The 21,721-nt window shown below is 43.1% G+C and overlaps 1 protein-coding gene across 4 annotated transcripts in view; it reads right to left on the bottom strand.

Annotated features, from left to right (window-relative positions):
* Atrnl1 (attractin like 1) overlaps window positions 1–21,721 on the bottom strand; it is a 597,040-nt gene that overhangs the window by 547,283 nt on the left and 28,036 nt on the right. For all 4 annotated transcript variants that reach the window (XM_075974528.1, XM_075974530.1, XM_075974531.1 and 1 more), the window contains exons 6-9: window positions 17,314–17,488; window positions 14,089–14,176; window positions 4,983–5,238; window positions 416–599 (exon numbers count right to left, since the gene is read on the bottom strand). In XM_075974528.1, the coding sequence (XP_075830643.1) occupies window positions 416–599; window positions 4,983–5,238; window positions 14,089–14,176; window positions 17,314–17,488 (703 nt within the window). The remainder of the gene's footprint in view (window positions 1–415; window positions 600–4,982; window positions 5,239–14,088; window positions 14,177–17,313; window positions 17,489–21,721) is intronic.

Below are 21,721 nucleotides of genomic sequence, written 5' to 3'. Positions count from 1 at the left end.
TGTGCATGTGTGCGTGTGCATGTGTGTGCGCGCGTGTGTGTGCGCATGTGTGTGTGTGCGTGCGTGTGTGCGTGTGTGTGTGCATGTGTGCGTGTGCATGTGTGTGTGCGCGTGTGTGTGTGCATGTGTGTGTGTGTGTGCATGTGTATGTGTGTGCGTGCGTGCGTGCGTGTGTGCGTGCCTGTGTGTGCTCATTTGGGTTTGGGTATGGGGGGTGGTAGTTGTTTTGTTTGTTTGTTTTGATTTGTTTCTGCTTTTTACTGAAAGAAAAAGAACATGAAGACGATGGGGAGGGAGGTGGGGAGTATTGGGGAGCAGAAGGGGAAGAGGAAACGTACTGTATGAAAGAAGCCAATACAAATACAATCATTAGCAATCTTCTCCTTCTCATACTCCTGTTACTCAGCCTACTCACCAAGTCTTGGTGTTGACTTCGTACCTATACAGGTCATCCACGAGTCCATACTTATTGCCTGGTAATGCTTTATAACCGCCGTGAACGTAAATGGACTTGGTGACCTCATCATAAACACTTGTGTGGCCGTATCCGCCTTGCACAATCGCTCCTTTAGTTTCCGGAACCAGCCAGGTGTTTGAAGCTATAGCAAGAAGAAAGCAAACCATGAAACTCAAGTAGTAGCTAAAAATACAACCAAAATGGCACAAAACCACCAGTTAAGTCGTTAAAAATACAACCAAAATGTCCCCAAAACAGCAGGTTCACTGTGGTGGCATGTAATTCCAGGCAGAGAGAGCTGCCTGACACTCGGTACACTCTGAAGACGCACGGCGGGGACTGAGGAAAGAATAGTGTCCCAGGTCTTTCATAATTAATTCTGAAACACTGGAAATCCAACTTTTGTAATTATAAAGAAAAAGGGGAAAATGTAACTTATATGTACTTATGTTATTCAAAAATAATCCTTAATAAAAAATGCATGTAACAAATGTTTATTAAGGTCTTCTGTGTGACAGAATTGGAATAAGTTAGTGATATAACATGATTGCTCTCTTAAACCTAAGCTAACTGAACATTCTTCTAGCACTGTGTTGGTCCTAAAACCTAAAATTCCAGTATTCACTTGACAATCACAATATTGTTGGGTTCCACCAGCAGACACACTGGAGAAGAGTTCATAAGGGAAAGGGGTATAGTCTCCCTCGTCTGCAGTGGGAACATGTGATCTTAACCACTGAACCCCTCTCCAGGCCAGCACCTCCTTTCCGATACGGCACTGAGACACTGGGCTCTGTGGTGCAGTAACGTAACCATCCTGCCGTCACTGAGGCACATTTACCCGCTGCTCTGTGCTCCTTGCTGTGCAGTCTCCAGGGTGAAGGCACAGACACCGAAGCCCAGAGCCGCCACGCAAATGCACTTGGATAAGGTAGGAACTCTTACCGTTTGCGCTTACATAATACATGGAATGTTAAATGCTCATGACTCATCTGTTATCCCTGTGAAACTCAAAACCCATGATTCTTCCCACTTCTGTACAGCCAAAAAAGCAAAACTCAAGCAAAAACACTATTATAAATTTACTTAGAAATAGCATTTTGGTTATAGAATTAGCCAAAAGGAACTGAACATAGAGATTTATCTTTAATTCACCGAAATTTCAGTTGTCATTCTACAATCAGGTTATTCCTAACTGAAAACAGAAGCATATCAGACAATACATTTATTTACTTATGTGTTAACAGTGTGCACGGACATTCCATTACGTCACATGACAGTGCACCTGCTTTTGTTTTCCGGCCATCCACGCAAAGTGAAAACGTCACCGTGCTTCATGCTGAAGGAGGCTATGAAAACGTGACGTGTCTAATACATGTCATGTGAACTAGAGCACAGGTTAGAGGAGAAAGATGCGTCTACAAAACAGTCAGCAAGGAAAACTGGGCAAGGAGAAGCTGACTGACAGGTGCCCCAGACAGCACCATGGTGGTATGTATTGTGGTTATGAACTGAAAACTGGAAGCGCTGGAGGGGACAGGAGCATGGGAGACAGCGGCCACAGAGATCAGCGGCAAAGGACTGGAGGCTCCAGGAAGATCCACAAGCTATGAGAGGTGTGGATTCTGTGTGCAGTCAGCTGGAAGGGCCGGTCTCACTGGAGAAGGGAGGTATTTGCAACAAAAACTACATAACTCACTGCAGGCACTGGAACGGCAGAGGGAAGCTGGAGGGGGGTGGGTGCAACAGGAGAGAGTAAGCCAGGCAGAAGCGGGGTGGGGGGGGGTGCAACAGGAGAGAGTAAGCCGGGCAGAAGCGGGGGTGGGGTGGGGTGGGGGGGTGCAACAGGACAGTAAGCCGGGCAGAAGCGGGGGGGGGCGGGGGGTGGTGCAACAGGAGAGAGTAAGCCGGGCAGAAACAAGACGTGACAGACAAACAGGGAACTGAAAGGCCAGATATTATTATGTGGATATTTAAATCAAAAATAAAACTGCCAATCTGTACCGGAAAACGTGTCAGGAAGCAAGAATCTAGGTCCAGGAAATGAAACAGTGATGGACGGAAGAGCAAACAAGGGGTGCATGGTGATGGGACTGTGTGGGGTGCTGTGCAAGGTCCATGCCAGGTTAGTATGCAGAGGGGTGGGGACGAGGATGGGTGACGGCAGACACACGTGTTCATGTGCTGCGCTCATACCAGCACACGGAAGACACGTGTGCACGTCCTGTGCTCATACCAGCACACGGAAGACACGTGTGCACGTCCTGTGCTCATACCAGCACACGGAAGACACGTGTGCACGTCCTGCGCTCATACCAGCACACGGAAGACACGTGTGCACGTCCTGTGCTCATACCAGCACACGGAAGTCACGTGTGCACGTCCTGTGCTCATACCAGCACACGGAAGACACGTGCGCACGTCCTGTGCTCATACCAGCACACGGAAGACACGTGTGCACGTCCTGTGCTCATACCAGCACACGGAAGACACGTGTGCACGTCCTGTGCTCATACCAGCACACGGAAGACACGTGTGCACGTCCTGCGCTCATACCAGCACACGGAAGTCACGTGTGCACGTCCTGTGCTCATACCAGCACACGGAAGACACGTGCGCACGTCCTGTGCTCATACCAGCACACGGAAGACACGTGTGCACGTCCTGTGCTCATACCAGCACACGGAAGTCACGTGTGCACGTCCTGTGCTCATACCAGCACACGGAAGACACGTGTGCACGTCCTGTGCTCATACCAGCACACGGAAGTCACGTGTGCACGTCCTGCGCTCATACCAGCACACGGAAGACACGTGTGCACGTCCTGTGCTCATACCAGCACACGGAAGACACGTGTGCACGTCCTGTGCTCATACCAGCACACGGAAGACACGTGTGCACGTCCTGCGCTCATACCAGCACACGGAAGACACGTGTGCACGTCCTGCGCTCATACCAGCACACGGAAGTCACGTGTGCACGTCCTGTGCTCATACCAGCACACGGAAGACACGTGCGCACGTCCTGTGCTCATACCAGCACACGGAAGACACGTGTGCACGTCCTGTGCTCATACCAGCACACGGAAGTCACGTGTGCACGTCCTGTGCTCATACCAGCACACGGAAGTCACGTGTGCACGTCCTGTGCTCATACCAGCACACGGAAGTCACGTGTGCACGTCCTGCGCTCATACCAGCACACGGAAGTCACGTGTGCACGTCCTGTGCTCATACCAGCACACGGAAGACACGTGTGCACGTCCTGTGCTCATACCAGCACACGGAAGACACGTGTGCACGTCCTGCGCTCATACCAGCACACGGAAGACACGTGTGCACGTCCTGCGCTCATACCAGCACACGGAAGACACGTGTGCACGTCCTGCGCTCATACCAGCACACGGAAGACACGTGTGCACGTCCTGCGCTCATACCAGCACACGGAAGACACGTGTGCACGTCCTGCGCTCATACCAGCACACGGAAGACACGTGTGCACGTCCTGCGCTCATACCAGCTTACAGAGGACACAGAAACAATCCTGCCACCACCTAAGGCTGCAGAGAAGACTGTGATGTCCATCTTCCTCTAAGCCAGTGTCTCAACCTTCCTCATACTGTGACCCTTGTAGTACATACAGTTCCTCATGTTGTGACCCCAACTATAAAATTTGTTTTCTTGCTACTTCATAACTGCAATTTTGCAGCTGTTATGAATTGTTAGAGACAGGTGTCTGTGGACGGGGTCGCCAGCCACGGGTTGAGAACCCTTCTGCTAAGCACACATGAACTCTCATACTCGTGTGGCCTGTGAAGGGGTGGTCTCGCTGAGACTGTGTAAGGACTTAAAGGCCACATGTGCTGTTCACACAAAAGCCAAGAACTGGGACACAGTAAATGAACAAGACCCAGAAATGAGTATAATTGTAAATTTCAATAGCAACTATAAGATGCATGCTTGCAGACAAACTAAAAAAATAAATTACCAATGCCTAAAAATGGCCTAAAGGATCAGGGTGGGGGAGTACTAGAAAAAGTTACTTACTAAAAAAACACACACAATAATCCCGAAAACCATGCACAGATTGGCAAGGTTCCCTTCATACACTAAACAACAGTCTCTCTAGGGACCAGCAGCTCACCCTGGAGAATCTACTGTAAATAGGCCTCGCACCAAGACTAAAACATAACACAGAAAACTGGAAATCCTAAAAATCATGAAACCAAAGACAAGCAAAGACAAGAGCTAATTCCAGCTTTTGATTCATAGGTAAAATCCAAGGAAACAGCACCATCTGTTGGAACATCTCATATTTAAAAATATTTGAAAGTGAATGTGTAATATCCCCCTCATCTGGCTGCAAGATATACCCAATATTAGACAAAAGACTAGCATAACCAAAAAGATTATACTGAAAAACATTATAATTCCAATCTAAAATAACTTACTATTTTGACCAAATAATTAGAAAATACAAAAGTGCTCCCAACCAATAAATAAATGGCATCTTGAAAGAAACTCACAGATATGATATTCCTGTATGTTGCTTGTGTAGCCATATATTGCAGAATATCCAAATATGACAATCATGACAACGTCCCTACTATCCAGCTCCATGATGTGTGCCGAATGTCCCTCCACAGCGTACTGCTGACCATGGCCAAGAACGGTGGGCGTTTTTGTGCTCCAAGACTGACTGTGTATGTGAAAAACCCATAATTCATCTGTGACATTGCCATCACTTGTTTCAATTCTGCCTCCATACATAAAGATGTTTTCCTGTAAGTTAAAACATGTGCATCAGTAGACAAGATAGTTATTCCTTAGCAGCATGCATGCATTTCTTAAAAGACTCTATCTAAACACTGCACTTCAGTGACTGCTCAGAGCATCCCTAAAATAGGAACACACCACTGGCTGCAGAGGGAAACTTATCTATGCTTACGAAAGGCTGAGTGATGCATTTCCACTTCAATATTTATGTTATACAGAAACATAGTGCACCACAGTGCAGTGGGCTACAGCGGACGGCTCATACATCGGAAAAGCAGCACCATCAGCGTTGATTGACTTCACCGATGGAGTCTTCCAATGCCTGAATGATCTGAGTCCCCGATAGTTACATTTTAATTTTACCACCTATGTAAATTCTTCTTGCTATTCTCAATTACTCAGTGTTCTTCCTCACTAGTCACCAAAACCATAATCATTTGTATATCACTCCAAGTACATGCATTACCACTTATGGCTGTGGGAAAATGCACACCTCCAGTTCACCTTAGGAAATCTTACAACACTCATAAGTTACCCAGATAATTTCATTCACAAATGAGTCATATAAATGATACAAAATGGTATAGACCACTATATTTCAACAAACTAAAAGGATGATTTCTTCAATTTCGATAAAGGTTATCTAAGGGAAACACTAAGATGAAATTATAGTGAATAGTGAAGTATGGGATGCTCTCCCCTCAGACCAAGAACAGGACAAGGACGCCTACTCGGTCATTCCTATTGAAAACAGCACGGAAGGTCTGCCTGGGGCACAGAGGCAAACATGAGTAAGGGCCCAGAAAAGGGAATGGAAGACAATTTCCATGAGCAGATGATATCACCTTCTATAGAGAAGATCCTAAGAGACGAAGAATTCAGTTACATGAAGCATGAGGTCAGTGCACAAAAGACATGCATGTCCACACGCTTCCAATGAAGCACACAAAAGCAAAGTCAATAAAGCAGCTTCCCTGACATCAAAAGTAAAAAATATTCAGGAATAAATTTACAGAAGAGTTCAAAACTGAAGTTACAAAACAGTTGAAATTCACAGATATGAATGGGAAGACGCTACATTTTAGGGATCAGAGGAGGTAACGCTGCAATGACAAAGATCTCACAGTCCAAGGTCAGATTCAGCACGATCTCTATCAGAATTCCAACAGTCTATAAAAGTAAGTAAACGTCTTAAAAACTTAATACAAAACAAGTCTCAAGACAGTGGGTTCAACGTAAGTCGACACAGTAGAACGGAGAGTCCGGAGACGCGCTGACGACGAAGAGACACACTTGTGGTCAAACGGTTTTGGAGAAAACTGACAAAACTGTGCAAAGGGAAAGGATGCCTTTGTAACAGGTGATCCAGGAAAACAGGCACACGCCAAACAGTGACACTGAACCCTTACTGTGTACCATACACGGAATTATTAAAAGTGGATGCAACACTAAATAAACCTAAGAGAGAAAGCTGTAAAATCTGCCAAAGAGACCTCATGGCACGGATGGCAAATGAGAAGTCACTTCTCCGGGATGCAGTAGATGAGAAGAGCCAGGTAACAAAAAGACTGTAATTGATAGAGCACTGGAAACCACAGACAGGCAGACGGACAGACGGACAGACGGACAGTGAGAGAGCAATGTGTTAGCTGACAGGAGCTGGCGACACAGGCTCCAGTCCCTGCAATGCTCCATCCCAGTCAGGAAGCCCTGGCAAAATCATCCCCACAGCCCAACCCCTACGGGACTAGCCCACAGTCTGTGAAAGCCTCGAGTCCAGTTTGGGGCTATAGTCACACAGTGACTCCCATTGGTGAGAAACACCCCCCACCCAGGGAAGAACTCTCCGTGTCTCAGAAAGCTGTGGTCAGGCTCCAAGTTGAGAGAGAACCTATTACTGAAAAATCCATCTACCCCAGGTACCTGAAAACAAGAAAGAACCATATATTAGGAAGTGTGGGTCCAACCTGCCATTGCTCCAGAGTAGAGACAGCCAATAGGCTGAGAGCCAGAACTGGGAAACTCCGGGTATCCACAGTGAAGAGTCCCCGCCCTCTGCCCTCCTAGTTGGCTAGGAACTCAGCTCATCACATGAGGTTAACTGTCAGTTTGAGTGTTTCAGGCCGGAAGCTCCTATCCTTCGTGTCTGTGTTGGAGGACGAGGGGGTGTCTCACGTTCTCATCTCCTTAGGTGAGGTCTTCCGGCCCCTCCCTCCCAAGCGCCAGATTACAGGCATGATCACAGCAGGTCAGGCAGCGCTGGAGAGCAGATACGATAGGCCATGCACTCTTCCAGCGAAGCCAGATCCCACCCCCTTCCTGTCTTTCATTTAATGTTGTGTTTCCCTTCTCTACTCCTTCTTCTTAAATAACTCCTATCATTAAATACATAATTTCTGCCATGTTCTGTTCTCTTGTCATCAATGGTAAATTTAATCAATTCTAAGTGTATTTCTGTATCTTGTTTGATTTGGTGTTGTTGCTGATAGAGCCATTTTTCTCCTCTCTGAGTGGTACGAAGATTGAGACCTCAAGAGTATATTATTCACTAAAAAGATCCCCATGTGTGTACGCACACATGTTTGTACGTGTGTGCACACGCGTGTGTTAATGCATGTGGAGAACAGCAGCAGACACAGGTGCTTTCTTCAAGGCTTGCACACATTATATATCAAGGCAGATCTGTCATTTGAATCACCAGTACGGCTGGGCTAGCTAGCCAGCTTGCTCCAGGGATCCCGTATCTCCACCCTGAGCACTGGGATTCCAAGCAGGCTGCCATGCCTGCCTGGTGTTTGTGTGGTTGAGGGGATTCGAGCTCTGGTCCTTACGCTTGCACAGCAAATGCTTCACCCACTTGTTAGAGTCCCCTGCATTTAAGGCTGCAGTTCTTCATGTCCAGATGGCTCTCTGAGCTCAGCGTAATACGGACGACGGCCTCTGCAGCAGGACTCCATCCCTGACCTATAGGCCTGGATGCTTGACTTATCTGGAAGTTGTCTCTGAGCCAGGCTGCCTGACTTACCTTAATCATGACCTTTGACACAGCTCCATAGAAATACCCCCTGCTGTCCATATGATAATTAGGTATTGTGCTCCAGTTATATGGGAGGACAGGACTGACAAATGTAAATTAGGTGGTGCCCCAGCCACTCTCCCCATCCTATATATTCCCTTTACTCTGGAATAGAGCTGAGCTGTTAACACTGGAACAGACTCCTGGAAGGCTAGTTCCGTCTTACAAACAGACTCCTGGAAGGCTATTATCTCCATCTTGTTTTAGTTTCAAAGACCTATGGAATAAGGCATTTAAAAGGTTTTAAAAACTTAGTACTTTTCATGACAATGAGACACATCTGCTCCTGGCAGTGCCAATTACTTCAAGAGGAAGATGGGCAAAAAAGAGGCTCCTTATGGAGTGAAACTGCTCTTGACTGGACTGCTTGATGTTATGCTGTATGAACTGGACATGCAGGACCTACAGAAAAATGACTGCTAAACTTGCCTAAACGTGAGACGGTCCTTCAGTGATGGAGGAAGGTCATTGGTTAATTATAATAAAGAAACTGCTTGGCCCTCATAGATTAAAACATAGGTGGGAGGAGTAAACAGAACAGAATGCTGGGAGGAAGAGCAAGTGAGCTCAGAGGCCATGTTCCCCTCTCTCAGGCAGACGTGATGAAGCAAGCCACCAGGTCACACATGCTGAATCTTTCCTGGTAAGACTGGTGCCAAACAGATTACTAAAAATGGGTTAAGCAAAATATGAGAATTAGCCCGTAAGAGGCTAGAGCTAGTGGGCCAAGCAGTGTTTAAATGAATACAGTTTGTGTGTTGTTATTTCTGGTGTAAAGCTAGCTGTGCGGGAGCCGGGCAGTGTGAAAAGCAGGCCCGCAGGGCATAAGCTAGCTGGCGGCCAGGAGCCAGGCAGCCGGGAGCTGGGGCGGGCAGGGAAGCAGCCCGCAGCTCCCACAACACTTCAGGGTTCCTGCTTCATGAAAGAACTGCCAGACATTTTGGAGAACACATAAGAAAGCAACTAATAAACTTTGCCAGTAAAAGGCATAAGAGATCTTCAAATTTCCTACTTCGTGGAAATGTCTGCCAGAAACTACAGGCCTGTAGGCTGAAGATGGATGCCTCAATAGTACAGAAGAACTTGGGGTGACTGTCCAGGCAGCGAGATGTCTCTGTCAATTCTAGAGTTTTGGAAGTTGATTACAATGCATTTCCTGATTGCATTTCCTGTTTGCTTAGGTAATATTATATTCTTCTGGGGTCTTTGATAGAATTGAATAGGTAGTTATAATTATAGTTTTCCTTAGTTATGGTAAAAAAAAAATGGGTTAGATATAAAACTTTAGACTCCCAAAGATAGGATAGATGATAGAGTATTTTCCATAATTTGCCAAATGTAAAAAATACCTGTTTTGTTGTATATAATCTTGCTATGTTAAAGTTAAATCCTTCCTTTTAATTTAGCACAGATTAATGGAGATGGGTTAGTTTAGGATATAAGAGCTAGAGTTCTCAGTATTCCTCATTGTCCTCTATGTTCAGCTAGTCCGGATTTATCCCATGCTTTTTCAGACCCAGGCCAGCTGGCCTTGGTGAGTTCCCGATAGAACATCCCCATTGTCTCAGTGTTTGGGTGCGCCCCTCGCGGTCCTGAGTTCCTTGCTCGTGCTCAGTCTCCTGGCTTTGGGGGAGCCTAGGCAGTTTGGATGCTCACCTTAGGAGACCTGGATAGAGGTGGGCGGTCCTTGGGCTTCCCACAGGTCAGGGAACCCTGATTGCTCTTCGAGCAGATGAGGGAAGGTGACTTGATCGGGGGAGGGGGAGGGAAATGGGACGCGGTTGCGGGGAGGAGGCAGAAATCCTTAATAAATAAATAAATTAAAAAAAAAGAAAGAAAATGCAGGACAGTTTCTACCAGCCCAAGATGTGGTGATTTGAACAGTAATAAAAATAGTGAATTAAAAAAAAAAGGATATAAGAGCTAGCTAGAAAGACACTTATGCTATTGGCCAAACAGTATTGCAAATAATATAGTTTCTGTGTGATTAGTTCAAGTCTGAGCAGCCAGGGAGCTAACAAGTGTTCAATATACAAATATATATTACTGTATCTGTTCTTATTTGCCCCTTAGTCTCCCTCCTCTCTCCTGCCTCTCTCTCGCTCAGCCTCTTCCTTACCCAGTCTCTCTTCTGCACCACGTCCCCTATACATGTACATATAATTATGTGGATAATCAGATCTCGATTTTCATGTGAGAGATGTGATATTCTCTCCCATAACTGCTCCTCCCTTTACATCTTTCCTCTTTGCCTATAGTGCCCACTCTAGTTAATGCAATATATACATATATTAATATTAAATATAGATCCCACCTATGAGAAAAACAAGCAGTTTTTGTCTCTCTTTGGCTAACTTTGCTTAATATGATATGCAGTTCTAACCATGTTCTTACAAATAATTTAAATCTTTATGGCTGAACAATATCCATGCGTATACCCCATCTGTACTTTCACTTTGTTGGTTGGTGGACAGCAGGGTAGCTCCATATTTTGGCTCTTATGGGTAGGGCCGCAATAACCATGGATGTGCACATATCTCTGATGCATGCTGACTGAGATCCCTTCAGAGACAGAAACAAGAATGGTACCTGGATAATTTCATGGTTCTACTCTGAGCTGTACAGGAGCCTCCGTGTCAATTTCCAGGTGGTTGTGGCAGTCTACATTCCAACCCGCAATGGACACAAGTCCCTCCTCCACTGCCTCTTGACAGCACTTTTTGGCCTTGGCTTTGTTTCCTTCTATGCTGACTTTATGTGCGTGGGTGTTTGCCTCCATGCATGTATTTATGTATATAGCATGTGTGCCTGTTTCCCATGGAGGTGCAAAGAGAGTGTCAGACCCCATAGGACCGGATTTAGAGATCATTTTGAGCTACCACATGGATACTGAGAGGTCAATCTGGGTCCTCTGCAAGAGCAACAAGTGTTCTTACCCACAGAGTCATCTCTCCAGCCCTTCATTTTTTCTTGGTGATAATACGATCTCAGGGTGGTTTTAATTTTCAATTCCCTGATGAGTAAGAATTATGAATATTTTTTCATGTATTTATTAGCCAGCTTTGCTTTTTTCTTCTCTCTTTTTACTTTCGGTGTCTTAGAGACTGGGTTTCATGCAGCCCACTAGCCTGAAGCTGCTATGTGGCTAAGGATGACTTGGGCCTCAGGCTCCTCCTGCCCCTCTTCTGAGCACCAGGATTACGGGCACACAGAGTGCCAGCTTGAGGCTCTTTTGCGATCTGTCTGTTCAATTAACTTGACTATTTACTAAGTAGATGATCTGTGTATGTATGTCTAATTTTTAGAGTTCTTTATAGATTCTAGCCAAATATCCTCTCTGAACAGAGTTGATAGTGATTCTCTCCCATTCTATAGGCCCTTTATCATGCACACATATACAAAAGAAAAAAATCAATGAAACCCATCATCTAAAAAAAATTTAAAGTATTGAAATTGCAAATACATATATGTTCTTTTGCAAAACATGAAACTACACTATGATTCATAGAGCTTCTAAGTGATCTTTAATAGCCAAAAAAAATTAGAGAAACAAAAAAAATGAAGTCTAATACTTAAAAACTACAATCCAAACCAGTGCAGTAACAGCATACAGGCAAACATACAGGACAATGCTACAGAGAGCCCAAAGATACCCTTACACGTGGTCAACCACAGACCAATACTACAGACAGAGAGCCCAAAGATACCCTTACACGTGGTCAACCACAGACCAATACTACAGAACAGACATCCCGGAGACACCCTTACATGTGGTCAAACACAGACCAATACTACAGACAGAGATCCCGGAGACACCCTTACACGTGGTCAAACAATTTCTAACTGGGAAGACCAGACAGTTTAATGAGAAAGGACAGTCTTTCCAGCAAATGGTTCAGGAAAGTATTTACCCACACGCAGAATGATGAAATTGGACCCTTAACTTACACCACATACAAACCCAAACTGAAGGAAAGATTCAGACATCAGATCTAAGCTGCTTAAACTTAGAGGGAAGAAAAATCATCATAAAGGAAAACCTTCATGTTGTTGATTTGGCAACCATGTCTTATATATGTAATCAAAACCAAAAATAATAAATAAACTAGTACTACATAAAACCTAGAACTTTTAAGTCGGGCGGTGGTGCACGCATTTAATCCCAGCACTCGGGAGGCAGAGGCAGGCGGATCTCTGTGAGTTCGAGGCCAGCCTGGTCTACAAGAGCTAGTTCCAGGACAGGAACCAAAAGCTACGGAGAAACCCTGTCTCAAAAATTCAAAAAAAAAAACCTGGAACTTTTGGACTGACGGGATGTAACTAAGTGTTAGAGCATGGGCTTATATATGTAAGTACTTAAGTTCAATGCCCTGTACCACCCAAGGCTGTAGGTAAAACATAGAGCAATTGTCTGGTACACATGAGGTCTTAGCGTCAATCTCCACACACAAGGGAGCAACACTATTGCCAGACTGAACAGACCACAGGAAAAGAAAAATATTTACAAATCATATATCCGGTGAAATGTGAATTTAGCACAGAAAGAACTCCTAAAATTTAATGGTGAAAACAAATGAATGTAAAAATGGCAGAAGACTATAATAAACAGGACTTCAAAGTAGATACACAAGTGGCCAATAAAACTATGTCACAGCAGTGATGGAAGCCCAGGCCTTTAATCCTAAAGGCAGAGGCAGGTGGATCTCTGTGAGTTCAAGGTCAACCTGTTCTCCAAGGGTCCAAATCAGCCAGAGCAATATAGTGTAACAATGTTTCTAAAAGAAAGCACAAAAAACTATGCAACAAGACAAGTTTTTAGGTAACTACAATTCATAAAATAACAACACTCTATTATCACCAAGGCCCCATTATCTAAAAGTAGAAAACACGGTTAGGCAAAGCTGTAGACGGTAGCGGAAGCCATAAACACTAACAGGCTGTAAAATGGTACGGTTGGTATATAAAACTGTAGAGTAGTTCCCAAAAAACTTAACATGGAATTGCCACATGATTCTCCAATTCTGATCCCAAGAATGCACCTAAGATGGTCAAATACTCATTGCCAAAAGATGGAAGCAATCTAAACGTCCATTAACACATAGAATCTTTTTAATGTACACATACAAAGAAATGGTGTTTGTGCTACAACATGGATGAGACTTGGAAACACTGTGCTGAGGCAAACAAGCCAGAAAGGAGCAAACGCCACCCTCTTCCCCTCACATCGGCACCCACACCAGTCAGAGTCCAAGACAGGAAGCAAACTACAGGCTACCCAGAGCAGAAGGAAGGAGAGAATAGTGACTGCTTACATTTTACAAGATTTAGAAAGAAATTATGAAGATAATGGTGATGGTGATTATATAATAATATAAATAAGCTTAGTGCCTCTGAGCTCTGCACTTAAATATCACTCAAACAACAAACTGATTATATTTTTGTGACTGATATAATATAACAACTAGGCAGAACCCAAAAGACTAAAGTAGGATCACAAACGAGAGGCTAACAGCCAGCTCAAGGTCACCTTGGGATATTTAGCAAAGCCCGGTCTCAAAGACAGCCAAGGAAGGGGAGACCAGAAGCCCCACCAAAAGCCCTCAATCTTTATTATGACCAACATAAAACAGTGTTATAAAATGTCAGTCTATCAGCTCTCCATATTGTGGGCCTTATAATCCACTATTCTCATTGAATGCTTGAAATAAATCTGAGGTCTAGCATCTTACTAACACAAATTCTTAGGACAATAACCAGGTTTTTTTAAGCAGGAGACGTACCTGATATAAAGCAAGAGAGTGTCCATATCTCTGGAGAGGTCCCCTTGACACAGCTCCGACATTCCATATACTGCTCTCCAAATTGTAACTAAAACAAGACAATAAACCGTATTAGCAAGCTAAAATTCCTTCCAGATCTTTAATTTCTGTATGTGTTTCTTCCGCTGAATCCAAATTCTCTTTAAAGTCAAAAAGAAGTAGAATTAATAATTTCATGGACCATGTTAGAAATTGTTAATAAAGCTCCAGTCAAAAAAAATACCTGCTCTTAAGATTCAGTTATTCACACGTACAACATACAGGACTTGAGAGACAGACATTCTCAGTGGCTAAGAGTACTGGTTCCAGCAGAGGCCGTCTGTGATTCCAATTCTGCAGGATGCAGCGCCCTCTCCTGACCTCTACAGGCCCACATGTGGCACACTCACACACACACACAATAAGCAAAGCACTCATACACTCTAAATTTTAAAAAGTCCAAACAGATACATGAACTTGAGTAGAGAATTTATTGCTAGAATTAGTCTAATTGCATTTAATAACTGCATTGAACTTAAAAATAACGAGTTCTTTGCTTTCAAATTTTAAAAAAATCCAGTTTTTCTTGGAAACAGAAGAAAAATCCCTCCTTTTTGACTTTTCACAAAATGACTTTTTACAGTAGCCATTTCCTTGGAGTATTTATGCTTACCCTCTATACATATGTATCTTGAAAAAAACAATTCATCAAGAGTTATGTATTTCCTATGTATAAACAGAACCTGCTTGCCAATGATTCTTTTAAATTGTACAAGATGCATCTGGTAGTGGGAAGGCTTCTGTAGAAGCAGGCTGGCCTTGCATCACGTGACACGTTAGAAGGCTCTCTAGACGTCTGTTGTGTGTGAACACTGAGCTCTAAACCAAGCCCCTGCAGTGCTTAGCACTCAGACCCTGGGCAGAACAGCATCACACCCCACACACGGGACATGAACTTAGCGGAGCACACAAGCAGCAGCGCCCCCTACCCCCGGGAGTCCAGGCACCTCCAGTGACCTCTGCTCCAGACGTGCTCAAGGTCCCTTGTGCTCTGGATCCAGCAACACTAGACAACTCCCTATCTTCCCTTTGTTTTGTATGTGGTGTTTGCGTCTTCCTTTCATCTTACTGGATCAGCACACGTCTATAAAAAAGACAAAAATGTAGCCACACTTCCCCTCCAGGCTGGCCCTGTGCTGCTCCACGGCCCCCACCACCTGCATCCCCATTCTCTCCTAACAAACTCCACCCGACCACTCCGCAAACTGTTACAGTGAACATCTTCACAACAACTCGTGGCCACTTTCTGTCTTGGCTAAGGGTCGTCATTTGATGTAGGTGGCTTCAATTCTCCATTCGCTTCCCTCTGAAGACACTGCACGGGGTGACTTCCCTTCATGCCTGGTCACTCCTTTCCAGACTGTCTGATTTCTCTTCCCCTCCTAGTGAGATGTGTTCCAGCTCTCCTCATAGAAAACTCACTCCCCGGATAACCTCCTTCTAACCGGATCCCTGTTTCCACTCTTCTCCCCAAACGCCCTAATGTTCTGAGTCAAAGGGTCAGAGGTGCACCAATCGGCTCCCTCCTCCAAGCCTCCCTCAGGCTCCCCCTGACCTTCATTCTTTCCTCACGTGGTTCTCACCCAATCACACAGCTGCTCTGCTTCCTCTCCTTTCTGTGCCGACACATGACTTCAGTGCCACTGCTGACTTCCTTTTTCAAGTCTTTCCTCAGTTTTCAACTTTCTTGTGCTTGGCTCCAACACAGCAACTCCCTCCACTTTGGTCAAATTCTAATTTGATCCCCAGTAGTCTGTCTGTCTATCTACATGTATACAGTTTCACTTTTGCTGATATGTATGTTTATTCTCCATTGCCTGCCTTCCCTCATTACCTTCACAAAGACAAACATGACTGATAATCTCAAGCAAAACAGTGCTGGATGACCTAAAACCAAACGCAGTTACAAACACCTGTGGGCAACCATGTGGGTGCCGGGAGTCAAACCTAAGTCTTCTGTAAGAGCAGCAAGTGCCCTTCACCACTGAGCCATTTCTTTGCCCCCCCCCCCGAATTTATTTTATTTTATATTTTAATTCTAGAAAAAATTATAGTTCTAATGCAAGCCTTTCTTATACTCACAAATTTTTAAGTCAACACAATTAACAAGTCTAACACACTGAAGGGATAGAATTATCAGGTAAGTAGAGAATGCCCAGTAATCTGAATAAGCATCATAAGTGTGAGTGTGACTCTGCACACCTTCAACAGTGAAAGGTGCTGCATGGCATGGGTCTGCCAACATTTCATGGCGGATGGGGAGGGGCATGGGAGGCCCCACCCCTTCCTGAGGGGACATCAGCAATGACCTGAGGACAGCAGAATCATTTCCCATGTATCATTTCCCATAGTACAGCCACTCGCCACTTGTCTAGGATCCAGGAAATAACAGCCACCCAACCCTGAGTGACAAAGGGAATTCTTACACCAAAAACTCTTTATCTGAAATTCAGATGCAACTCAGTGTCCAGACATGTCCTGTCAGTGGCTAAAACTGACAATTTATTGACTCTACACTGGTATACTGTCCGGGACCAGTTCTGACTAGATATCCACATCACGCTCACATTTAAAAGTTATGACTATCGCTCCTGAAAACAACATTGCTAATCAAATGATTCTTCCTGTTTCAACTGTCTTGTTCTGCTATTAATTTGTAAAATACAATCATCAGCAGAAAAAGAAACCAGGTAAAGCTGCTCCCCGTGTGGTTCCTGTTATCACCCACCCAACCGCACTGTGGCATAACCACGGCCACAGCGAAATGACTGAGGTTATAACTCTGGCAAAAAAAAAAATACTAAAAAAGTATGTGGTTACATTAAAATTAAAGGAGAAAAGCAAATTACTTTTATATATGCAATTACACTCCATTCTAAAAACTAAAAGGTAGCAGGATTCATTTTGCCTACATAGGTATAGCCTACCTTTATATGAAATTTATTTAAACACTCTAGATTGGTAATAAAAATTTTATATGAAACAAACTCCAATGTGCACTGAAAAATGTTGACTTTGAACAAAATGATTGCATATATTCTCAAATCTGTACAATTATAGCAAGTATGTACTATCAGAAAAATAGCTTTTTATATATTTGGCCAATAAAACTTAGTTAATTATAAATATCTAAAAATAAATACTTACTTCAGAACCATTTGGAAAGAACTGTAGTTAAAGGTGTATCCTCCAATGACCCACATGAATTTCCCATGTAAAACTGCTTTATGTGAGGCCCGACCTACGGAAGGGCTGAAGGGTTTAACATTTGGCAAAATCCAGTAAGACTCAGTAGAAGGGACATTCAGAGAACAATCCGGACCTATTTAAAAAAAGATAACCACACAAACAACACACTGAATTAAACAAAGATTGTAGATCAAAGAAACAGATAGATTACGTGGAATAAGAGAACTTAAAAACCTAATACCCACCATATTAGAAATGTCTGACCGTACGTGGTGGTACACACCTCCAAAGCCCTCAGTCAGGCTGAGGGACGAAGAGTGAAATCTCAGGGGCTACTGAGCAAGTTCAGCCTGAGCTACACACAGTAAGACCTTGTCCCAAAATCTTCCCTCATGAAAACAGCTAAAATATAACTTGCAAATAAACTCTTAGCAAGGGGAAATATGATTAGATCTTAACATGCTCTAATGAATATCATAGTTTAAAAAATATGAAATTTCATATTTACTTTAGCATGCTACTAGAATATTAATCTAGTTCTGTCAATAATGAGGTCACCTTGAACAAATCTGTTTACCTTGCCAATCATCAAGCTTTCATACATAAAGCGGAAACAATAATCTACTCACAACGCTATTGCAATTTTTTAATATTTCACAAAATAGTATGCAGGCATACACACAGACAGAATATTGTGTACATAATAAATAAATATAAAAAAGTTAAAAAATAAAGCATTTATAAACTATTAGACAAATGTGAAAATAAGAATTACATTATTAAGACCCAAACTGGCTTCAGTAGGTAGGCTCATATATCAACAAAGAAAATAAAGTACAATAAAATAAAAACCATTTTAAAACTATAAAGGGTTTCATCGAATGAAAATCATTATTAGTTAGCGTGTTCCACGCAGGGCTGCCTGGTCTGGGTCTCCTCACTGTGAGATGCAGAGAGGCTGATAAATATCTCTGGAACCGGAGTCACAGGAGGAACTCCTTCCGCTCCGGTCCTTCTCTCACGTGACAGCTGACATCTGGATGCACTTATCAAGCAGCAGTGACTCTATCACGGGCACACCTGGTGGCTGCACTTGGCAGATGCATGTGTCTCAAGCAGAGGCCTACGACCACACTAGCTGAACCAGGTCTGCACCTGCGGTCTTCTGAGCGGTGTCTAAATACTGAGATGAAGGGGGAAGTCCAGTACCTTCCACTTTGTATCAAAGCCAAGTCGTGAGTGCAGGACCAAATTTCTCCAAGGACATGGAAAGAGCCACTCCAGAGAAAGCGGAGGAGAAGAGGTGCAATACCCTTCTGCTAACAGTGCAGTTTGGGGTTTGAATGTAACATCGAAACATTCATAACATTCCTTAAAACAAAACCTAAACCAGAAGCAGAATGCAGACAACAGGAAAGTGTTTGCTCTGCTTAATACTCTGAAAGCTGAGAAAGAAGGAAAGTCGCAAAGTCTAGAGTGAGCAGAGGTTACTGGCTTACAAGGAGTCAGGGAAGAAGCCGGCTCCAGGAAGTGAGCAGCAAGCACTAATGTTGACACTGGAGACACTCTAGAGGGCTCCGTCATCATTCTGATGCCAGTAAGAGTATCTGAGATTACAGACGAAGGTCAGAATGCCAACATTCACAGGAACTTAAAGGAGACATTTTCACTACAGTAAAAGCAGTAACTGCTAGTCTGGTGGGCACCACAAAAGGACCAGAAGTACGGCATGGAGATATAACTGAAACACTGCCAAAAAATGAATTCCCAGGATGAACTCTACTGGTAAAGATGCAGTAGACACTTCAGAATGACAAACTTAGAATATTGCTTGGTTAGTCAAGAGCCATGAGAGGACAGACTCCAGTTTTGAAAGAGGCTCTGTTCAGGGGGCGGACACATTATCAACCAGTACTGTATCAATCAAACTCGTCCTGCAAACTTCACTGACCTCTCCCTTTAGACAACCACAGCTACTGCAGCCTCTACCAACGATGGGAGCCATCACACAGGCAAGACCGTCCACCAGCGAAAACAGACTCCTCAGCAACAGCTCAATGACTGCTGTCATTTTGCAGCAAAAGATTTTAATTAAGATGATAGGTACATTTTATAATAATCTTATTGTAAATTTACAAGTATAATTGTATATTTATAGTTTTGCATAAATATAATCATGTGTTCTGGGAAACTAGAAAAACACACATAACTTACTATACTGCAATATTTATTTCACTGTAACCGTCTAGAACTAAACTTACAATACCTCCAAGATTACACCTATATTTGATATGTTGGATATATTGTTTTGGTCAAATTAAATTGGTCAAATGTTGAAAGTAAAATTAATTCTTACAGAGCCTCTCATGTCATCGTAGCATACCTAAATTATTTTTGCTATACCCAACATTTTTTATTCCACTTATGATTTAAGATGTATACTGAATTCTGAAATTCTCCAAAATGAGAAAAGCAAAATAAGAAAACAGCTTTGAAGAGAAGAGCACTGCCTTCTAAGTCCACTGAAAATCTTGTTACAGTAGCCAAAATATTCTGCATATGAACTAGGTTCATAAAAGCAATCTCTAAAGCGTTACTGTCTGTTTCAGTGTATTAAATACCCTTGATCTATTCTGGTAATAGTTAACTTTCCAAACAATGAATTGTATGACTGGTGATCATCATTCTATTTATTATGACAAAATTATAAAGTAAAATTATTTACTTTCCAAAATGTCACACTAAGCATAAACTTGCCCATTTCAACCAATGGTTCCTTTAAGTGTTTTCTACAGGGAAAGGGAGACGAGCGCTCTAATGGAGCCTTCCACACTTAAAACACACTCCTCGGTGGTTTGGAAAGCGTCTCTAACAACAGAAAGATCAAAGTGATGACAAATGAAAGAATAAGATGAGCGAGAACAGAGAAAACGCTGTCACCATGCGATACACAAAACTGAAGTACAGAGCCCGGCTGAGACAGCAGAACTGCTGGGAATGGAACCCAAGACTTAACTTAAGCCAGGCTCCTCCTTTGTGTGTGCGCTCTTAATAAAATGTCCTCATCCAGAGCACTGGTTCTCAACCTGTGGGTCACGACCCCCAAAAGACCACTGGAGAACTATTTACAGTACGATTCATGACTGTGGCCAAATTACAGTTACTCTGCTGTAATTTTGTAGTAATAACAAAATAATTTTATCATTGGGAGTCACAACGTGAGGAACTGTATTAAAGGGCTGCAGCATTAGAAAGGTTGAGAACCACTGTTCTAGGGAGACATGCTTACTGCTAACATGTGTACGCATAGATGGCTCACGACACCACTGTGTGTCAGCAGAGTGGACGGGGACAGCACTGGCTTCTCCTTTTTCCATATGTTAAGGCATATGCAATTCTGGGAGTTTATGCCATGCCTTCATGACATACTAGTGAGAACAGAACATACAAGCAGTAGCGACAACAAGAACAAATATATATAAAATAAAACAAGAGGGAGTTGATGTTTGGATGTCTATAACACCCTCAGAAGAGAAGCATTCCAAAGAGGAAATAATCATGTAAAGAGCGAAAGAGGAGTGGGTGTTGTCAGGTAAGGTTACACAGATATAGTCTCCTTTTGTATTCAAGCTATTAAACTGACATGACAGATAAACTCGGTTTGGAAAGCATTATTGTAAGCCCTACTTTGATTTCTTTGGTTTTACTTAAACTACTATAAATAGACAATTACTATAGAATAGGAAAATATTTTACTTCAAAATTTAAGTGGAAAAAAGTCTCGAAGCAATTTATGAGGGTAAGGATACAAAATTTGGAAATGATTAAGCACTTAAACATAGAGTCCTAACATTAATGAACACTTGAAAATGTGCACCTGCCACAATCATAAATAACAGATAACCACTAATAAAATCCTTGTTGCTAGAAGTCACTGGTGCAGTGTGTACGTGTGTAGTAGGATCAGGGAGAACCACCCTGTATTGTAAGAACACAGGTTCAGTGTACCCTGAATTATGTAATTCGTGAGGCCAAGTTCCCTGTCAAAAAGGCATATACACAGTAGCACAAAGGAAGCTTCTCTGCAAATGTAATCAGCAAAGTAGACTTGATCAGATGATGGCCAATAACGATACTCATCTCTTAGCTTAACTCCACAAGGAGAAACATATGACTATATACCCACGTGCTTAAGAAACCCAAAACTCTTCAGTGTGGTTTAAATTTAATTTTTTTTGTAAGGTGAAGGTTTATTTATTTTATCTATAGTGCAGGAGTTTCAATATTTCTATTGAGTAAAATTTACTTTATAAACATAAAATTTACTTAATGGTCACCACCAGAAAACTATAAAAAAGCACAGGTA

This window comes from Microtus pennsylvanicus, chromosome 5 (assembly GCF_037038515.1).
Source record: "Microtus pennsylvanicus isolate mMicPen1 chromosome 5, mMicPen1.hap1, whole genome shotgun sequence".
In the NCBI taxonomy this organism is placed as follows: Eukaryota; Metazoa; Chordata; class Mammalia; order Rodentia; family Cricetidae; genus Microtus; species Microtus pennsylvanicus.
This window is presented reverse-complemented; position numbering and strand designations above follow the sequence as displayed.